The 7,668-nt window shown below is 35.3% G+C and overlaps 2 protein-coding genes across 2 annotated transcripts; both read right to left on the minus strand.

The window, feature by feature from the left end:
• Positions 1–500: 500 nt before the first annotated feature.
• On the minus strand, positions 501–2,821 carry LOC111901337 (uncharacterized). Its single transcript, XM_052763670.1, has 5 exons — positions 2,813–2,821; positions 2,289–2,711; positions 2,058–2,156; positions 1,735–1,984; positions 501–1,297 (listed from the first exon to the last, which is right to left on the minus strand). The coding sequence occupies exons 1-5, from the start codon at positions 2,819–2,821 to the stop codon at positions 501–503; spliced, it is 1,578 nt and encodes a 525-aa protein (XP_052619630.1).
• LOC111886996 (uncharacterized) lies at positions 2,818–3,831 on the minus strand. The gene is made up of 2 exons (XM_052763671.1): positions 3,655–3,831; positions 2,818–3,548 (listed from the first exon to the last, which is right to left on the minus strand). Exons 1-2 carry the CDS (start codon positions 3,722–3,724, stop codon positions 2,818–2,820), a joined length of 801 nt encoding a protein of 266 aa, XP_052619631.1. The 5' UTR covers positions 3,725–3,831.
• Between the last annotated feature and the right edge of the window lie 3,837 nt (positions 3,832–7,668).

Below are 7,668 nucleotides of genomic sequence, written 5' to 3' on the forward strand. Positions count from 1 at the left end.
AATAGTTGCACTTTGTTCTCTTATAAAAGATTACAATGGATTATTACCATCTTGTATTGCTGGAATTGGGAGAGAAAGGGTATCTATTGGTACAATTAATAGATGCAATGCAACTGTAATCTTTTGGTATTTTTCATTTAACATATGACCAAAAACATGCCAAATGAAATGACCAAAAAACATGCCAAATAATCCATTATATAACATTAAATGAAATGACCAAACACATGCCAAATGAAATGTCCAAAAACATGCCAAATGAAATGACCAAAAAACATACCAATAATAGATCCATTAGATAACATTAAAACAAAAGCATTACATAAGAGTTTAACCAAAAACAAATGTCTAAGTACCAACTGCAATTGTTTTGGTGATACTAAACACAATACAGTTTAATCAAAATACAAACATCACATGACATAATAGTTTAACCACAATACAAACATCACATTACATAATAGCTTAACCAAAATAAGAGCATCACATGATAAAAGAGTTTACAATGGATCCTTCTCTTTTCCTTTCTTCTTCTGTTTTCCTTTCTCATTCTCTTTTCCTTTCTCATTCTTCTTTTTTCCCTTCTTCCCAACAGTTGGTAACTGCCCTTTGCAAGTCCTGGCATTGTGTCCTTTGTTGTTACATTTGGTACATGTAACAGTTTTTTGTGCTCTAGAAACTGTATTCCCTTTGATCATATCCTCTTTTTCTGTAGCTGACTTCATTCGTTTCTTTTTTGGTCTTCCTATTGGGACACGGTGTTTTGGAGGCAACAAAGTAGTTGGACAAGGTGACTGAATCCACATTCTTCTACCATTTATCGGATCCACTTTGAAAGAGTACATGTTCCTCCAGGTTGATAGCCAATAACATTCATGAACAAAGGTTTCTGGAATACCAATTGCACCATTATTTCTCCTCATGTCCCAGATTGCAGATACAACATGTTTGCATGGCATTCCAGTTATTTCCCACTTCTTGCATGAACAGGTTCGTTGATTCACATTCACTACACACTGATCTTGCCAAGGTCCACTCACTTGGTACTTCCCATTTCCACAAAATGATGTTGTATACTCCTCTGCCTGATCTTTGATCTTTTGCAATAGCTTGGTAGCTGTTGGAGTCAAAGGGCCTGTTGCTTTGTCAATTTCTTTTTCAACATTCACAATCCTCTTCATGATGTACTCCCGGATGAACTCTAAGCAATTGATAATTGGTGTGTCACGTCCGTCTATTATTTTGCTATTAAAGCACTCGCATATGTTGTTTATCACAATATCAGAATGTGCTCTCCCTATTAATTAATAGAATACATGTATAATTGGTTAGCAAACATTAGAGTATTGTTATGAACTCACTTAATTTAATGAGTAACCACAACAAGAACAACACAATGTAAAGAACAGAATGCAATTCCTTAACTATTACTCAACAGAATCAAGAACAAAAGGATAGGTTAGCTGATTCGAGATAGCCACTCTCCCAAAAGAAAATAATTCCAGGTTAACAGAAAAGATCGATATCTTAATTCCTATCCCACTACCCTCTTATACTATCAGTCATAACAACTAAATAATATAAAATACCCATAATGCCCCTGTACCAACAAGATGCTCTTTATTTGATGATTACCCCAAACTACCCTTTCTCTAAAATAAGGTGACCAGAGTGGGTGCATAACAAGTATACAACAATAGTTATCATATATTATAATATATAACATGGTCAAACCTGTAAAATGAGAACGTGCCCAATGTTGAGGTGGTATTTGTTTAAGCCACTCATAACATTCTTGGTTTAATTTTCTAACTTCTTCCATTTCTTTTTCAAACTCTTGCACAGTATATGTTGTTGAACAGTTCCAAAGCAGTTCTTTAAACTTATCCCCTCTCCAACGTGACCTCATATTTTCGTGTATGTGGCGAACACAATAACGGTGCTCTGCACAAGGAAACAAATCTGCGATGGCAGAACTTAAACCCTACAAGAAAGATACATTATGTCAATGATTTCTTTTCCTTTAGATATTAGTATTCAAAACACAAGAAAATAACCTTTTTCCTGTCTGATATAAATGTAAAATTTGAATTTGAAGCCAACCCTAGGTCATCACCCAAGTGAGTTAAAAACCATGTCCAAGAGTTCAGTGTCAGCTTCAACCACAACATATGCTAAAGGATATATTCCATTATTCCCATCTAAAGCCCGTGCCATACAATCCAATAAATAAAAGTAAAAAATAAATCAAAATATATGGTTCAACCACAACATAAGAGAAAATGTACCACAGCAGATAAAATTTGACCATGGAAAGGTCCTTTCATGAAAGCCTCGTCTACCCCAAGAAAATCCCTCTTCCCTGCTGCAAATCCTTGCTTCAAAGCACCAAGGCACACGTACACGCGTCTGAAGGTTCTTGTCTCAACATCAGGATTTGGTTCACTTTCGACATCAAGCTTGATAGTGGTGTCTGGGTTTTGAGTCTGCACTTCTAACAAATAATCTTGTAAGATCTTGTACTGAGTGGCATAATCACCCCTGATAATTTTTAAGGCTGCTTCTCTTGCCCTAAAGGCTTTCATCTTAGAAATATCTACTTTGTAGATACGTTGAAGTTGTTCCCTTAAAGCCTTGACTGGAATTTTTGGGTTTGCTTCCACCAGTTGTAGAATTTGCTTTGAAAGAAACTTGTAATCACAAGCCCTAACCTTTCTTGTTTGAAGACATTTATGTTCACTAACATATGTTTTAACTGTCCAATCCTTGTCACGTTTCCACTTACTGGCTAAAAGAACCCAAGGACACTTACCTTCTTCATTGACTACTTCTTGACCGGTCAACATTCAAGTGGAATTCTCTCATGTCAACTTCAACATCATCAATGATATTGTCTTCGTCTAGAAGAAAGTCACCATCTTGACTCTCACTATCATCACCACTGTTGATCTCATCACCACTGCTATTATCATCACTACTATGTTCAATTTCAGTTTCCATGATGTTTGCATTATCACTTACCATGTCCACCTTGTCAATTGAAGGCTCATTTCTAGTAGGTGAAACAGGAGGGTTGTTTCTATTAGGCTCAAATGTCAACACATCATTAGGCTCAACTTGTGTATCATGCCATTCCAAAAACAATCTTTTTGGGGTACAATCAATCTCAACTATACGTACCTTAGATGGGTTTGGTGACATCGAGTATGTGTGTAATTTCGTTTGCCCGTGCTCTGTATACACCTCTATTAGCTTATGCTGGCCAACATATTTTGCTAAATGCCTTACATCATCATCTGAAGCTAAAGCAAACAAGCCAAAATCCAAATCGCATAGTGGCCTTCGAAAATGATAGTACATCTCCACATGTAGATTTTCATCGATATACCCAAGTTTCACCATCATGTCATCAATATCGTGAACACAGAAAGTCTCGATGTCTATTAACTCAACGTAATGTCTCTTTCCGTTTACATACTTCCTTCCAGGAAAATCAGTAAACTTTCCACCATGGTTTAATAGCATGCAAAACATGGTCGGATGATCACCTATTAAGGAAATGCCCCAAAAATTTTGATTAACATTTGATTAGGGTTGTAGGATTTCACGAAGCAAATGCAAATAAAAACGAGATTAGGGACTAGGCAGACTTACCATATTGAAGACGAACTTCTGCTTCACTGATCATCCGTCCTCGTGCTTCACTTAAATTCCAAACCGGCATTGTTGATTATTTGGAAAAGCATACAAAGTTTTAGCTAGCGACTAGGGTTTTCGTTTGAGAGAAGAAAGGGAATTCGTCTGACAAGTGTGTGTTTGTGTGTGTTTTGGTTTGACGATGATCGGAATCGTAAAACCATCCGTCTGTATTCTAAATGGCGCTAATATATTGTAGGGTTGAAAGGACAAAAATGCCCCCAGCGTGCCACTAACGTGAGTAGTTCCTAACCCCAAATAAGATGGAAAGTTAACTAAAGGACTAGGCGGGTAACGAAATAAAGTTATAGGGATTGTCCGAGTTAAAAATTCTTTCCAGGGACGAAGCGTGCAAGTAAGAGCAAACCATAGGGACCAACCGTGTAATTTTCTCTATATTAAAATGATTTAATAATTGAAAAATAAAAGTGTCCCCACACAACTCTCTCTCTCTCTCTCTCTCTCTCTCTCTCCGTCTCGGATTTATTTGTTTGTTCTTCAAATAAGAACACACTCAAGAACACATCAATGCACACACTACATATTTTATGAGTGTTTTCTTTATGAATCTGAAATCATAAATCAAATCTGAAATCATTTGTTCTTCAAATCGTTTGGACTGAAAAATCCCAAAAATCAAATGTAGAATCGATTTTTGTGTATGTAGTTTTTGTTTATGGAAATCAACTTGAGTATGTGTTTACGTTTCTAAAATCGATGTGTGTGAATATGAAATTGTTTAAAGAAAGTGTGTGTTTGTGTCTATCTCCGCCCAAAACTCATTCTTGAGTGACTGACAACTAGGATTTTTTCTAGTAGGGTTAATGTTGGAAGAAGGAGAGCGGTGAAGGAAGGGGGAATTGAAACCAGAAAGGGAAGAGCACAGGTGAAGATGATGCAGATGGACCATTTCCCTCGTTTTTTCTCCAAAGAACGCATTAGGAATTAGTCATCAGACATCACATGATCAATTGATTTCATATTTGATTTCTGGTTCCTTTATTCTAAAAAATGATCTTAGATCCATGAGTATAGGTGTTTATCTTATAAATTGATTTGTGTGTTTCATGTTCATCCCAGAAAATCGATTTCATTGTGTATATGTGTGTGTTTTATCATTTATTGAAATCAATTTGTGTGTAGGTATTCATCCCAAAAATTGATTTGTAAGTAGGTGTTCCGATGGGATTCAAAAATCGATTTTGCATGTCCGATATTCAAACAAAAGCACGACCAGATTTATGAGCGTGTTTTCTTTATGTTTGTATATGGTTTTTATTTATGGGATGATTTTTAGGCAGAGATGAAGTGGAAGAAAAAAATTTAGGTGGAGATAATGGTAGAAGACGGTGGTGGTGGCCGACGGTGGTCAAAGGGTGGTGGTGGCAGAAGATGTTCTTGAGCTTCTGAAGATGTTCTTGGGTATTGAGAGAGAGAGAGAGAGAGAGAGAGAGTGGTCTCCACTTTATTTATTCTTACATTAATATTAAAATAAAAAATAAAATTTAAAAAAAATAAGAAAAACAAATTAAAAGGGCATATTATTCATTTTAAGTTTAACAAGGATCAAATCCACATAGATACATGATCACAAGGACAACAAAACCAAAAAAAAAACCGGGGTTTGGACTAAAACCCAGAAAAAATGCATACCACAGAGACATTTTTACAGTTTTGTCTTATTGTATTAAACATTGTAATTAATACAGTATTTGACAAAACTGCAAGATTGGTCCCTGTGGTATTCAAAAAACTTTGGATAGGGTTCAAAAAGTTTTTCACTTGCATAGAAGGTCCAAAATCAAGGTTTTTCTGTGTTTTTAGTCCAAAAAAACTTGAAAAGATGGTTACATCCTTTTACTTTATATATATATATATATATATATATATATATATATATATATATATATATATTAATTTTTCAAATACTATTTTAATTTAAAAATAAAAAAGAAAAGAAAATAATTACCCTCCCTCTCTCTATCACTTAATTTAATCCACACACAACACCTACTTCCTTTTTCGTATCTTTAGCCACAATCACCGCTTCCACCACCGCTAATTTTGAAGACGATGACGAAATTTACCGTTACAATGACAACGACGACTGGAAATTACTCTTCACAAAATGATTTGGAATTTTGGGTTTGTTTATTTTTCCCTAGTTTTGAAGAAGAAAGATGAAATAAAGAAGAAAATGGTGAATAATTTGGAGAACAACAAGGCCTGCCTTCCAGCAAAGTCTGGTGGGTGTGTTGTTGAGTTATCAAATGTCGAACCTCACTCAATTCACTCGTCATTCAGATTCAACCTCTGTTCGCAAGTTGAGCTTGAATCTATGAGCATCAATTCGTCATCTGTTACAATTTTGATGGTGAATTTGGACAATGGGTTAATGGAACCAAAATCTAAAGAACTTAAGTGAAAGACACATTGAGGGGGTGTTTGGCTTATCTTTTGAGAGGCCAAAAGTCATTTTAGAAAAAGATAAAAGGTAAAAGATGTTTGGTAAAAGCACTTTTAAAAGCTACTTTTGGATTTTGGATATAAGAAAAATCAACTTTTTGGAAAAGTCAGGAAAACCTGACTTTTTGCAACTTTTCTTAAAAGGACTTTTGGCCTCTAAAAAGATAAGCCAAACACCCCCTGAATCTTTGGAGAGAAGTATTTCACTTGTTGCACATACCTTAATTAGATTCAGCTATGGCAAAATCCTTTTAGCTAATCGCAATTTCTCTAATTAAAGGTACTCTATTTCCCTAATTATTAAACTTTTCAAACTTGACACCTTTGACTTTTGACCAAATTTCAACTCGAAAACTATTGTAAATCCATATTGTTTTTCATTTCTAACAAAAACCCATATCAATTTCGCATTTGAAACCCACTAGGCTTAATCATAGTCTTATTTCTTTAAATTTGGATCCGATTTGAATTAATTTGAATTGGGTTAAGGAGGGTTTTGGGAAGAGGTGCATTGAACTATGTGCTCAAGGGAAGAATTGGTATTTTGAGGACTACTGTAGCAATTAAGAAATTAGACAAAGAAGATAAAGAAGCTCCAAAGCCCGATCAAATTCCTCCAACGGTGGTCCCTTGGTGGAGATGAATTATTTCTAATTCCACGGAAGCAAGCTCGATGTTCTGTTGCTCATCGATTAAGTGAATAATTAAACATGGGATCTTGATAACTATTTCCTATGACATCCCCATTTTCACGGCCAGAAAAGACCGATTTTGTTTATGATTTATAAAAATCAGAATACATTTTTTAATAAAAATGTTGCTGAATTTGTTCCCAGTAAAACATGATAAATACGTTATCAAAGAACTTCCGAAGAAAAGTATTTTTATTCATTTTTAAAACATTTGGGATGTCATCGTCAATACAGAAACATAAGCATAAACAGAGCTTACATTCATTATCACTAGTGATTTATATCTCCTTAATCTCTCAGTGTAATGTGACTTCATATCAACACCTGTGATATAAATAAACTGAGTGGGTCAGGTTGGGAAGCCTGGTTAGTACATAGGGATTTCAATCCCACAATTTTATACCATATATATAGTTTAAAACTCACAAAATATACAATTTCACCATATATATAAACAACTCTTATCCCACCCCGTCGATCCTCACAACGAGACTATCCATACTCTCGGACCTAAGATTAGCCGTTTTACCTAATCCATACTCCCGGATCAGAAATGAACGACTTTACCTAACCCATACTCTCGGACTAGGGACGAATGACTAATCCATACTCTCGGATTAATGATTAATGATTATGCCTAATCCATGCTCTCGGACTAGGGACAATGACTATGTCTAATCCATGCTCTCGGATCAATGACATATACTAAGGTTTTATTCTCTGAGTATAATTCACTCATACTCATAAGAAAACACTACCCAATATTCCTCATAGATGCTCGAGGACATGCTTCGAGCATGTGTTATGGACTTCG

Source organism: Lactuca sativa, chromosome 5 (genome assembly GCF_002870075.4).
Source record: "Lactuca sativa cultivar Salinas chromosome 5, Lsat_Salinas_v11, whole genome shotgun sequence".
Lineage (NCBI taxonomy): Eukaryota > Viridiplantae > Streptophyta > Magnoliopsida > Asterales > Asteraceae > Lactuca > Lactuca sativa.

Bases quoted from the DNA above. Each gene is read 5' to 3' on its own strand.
- LOC111901337 (XM_052763670.1), bottom strand. The intron at 2,157-2,288 runs GTACATTTTCTC...TTGTGGTTGAAG, and splicing joins GTCAAATTTTATCTGCTGTG to CTGACACTGAACTCTTGGAC. The intron at 1,298-1,734 runs GTTTGACCATGT...ATTAATTAATAG, and splicing joins GGCACGTTCTCATTTTACAG to GGAGAGCACATTCTGATATT.
- LOC111886996 (XM_052763671.1), bottom strand. From the start codon at position 3,724: ATGCCGGTTTGGAATTTAAGTGAAGCACGAGGACGGATGATCAGTGAA. The intron at 3,549-3,654 runs GTAAGTCTGCCT...TTTCCTTAATAG, and splicing joins AGAAGTTCGTCTTCAATATG to GTGATCATCCGACCATGTTT.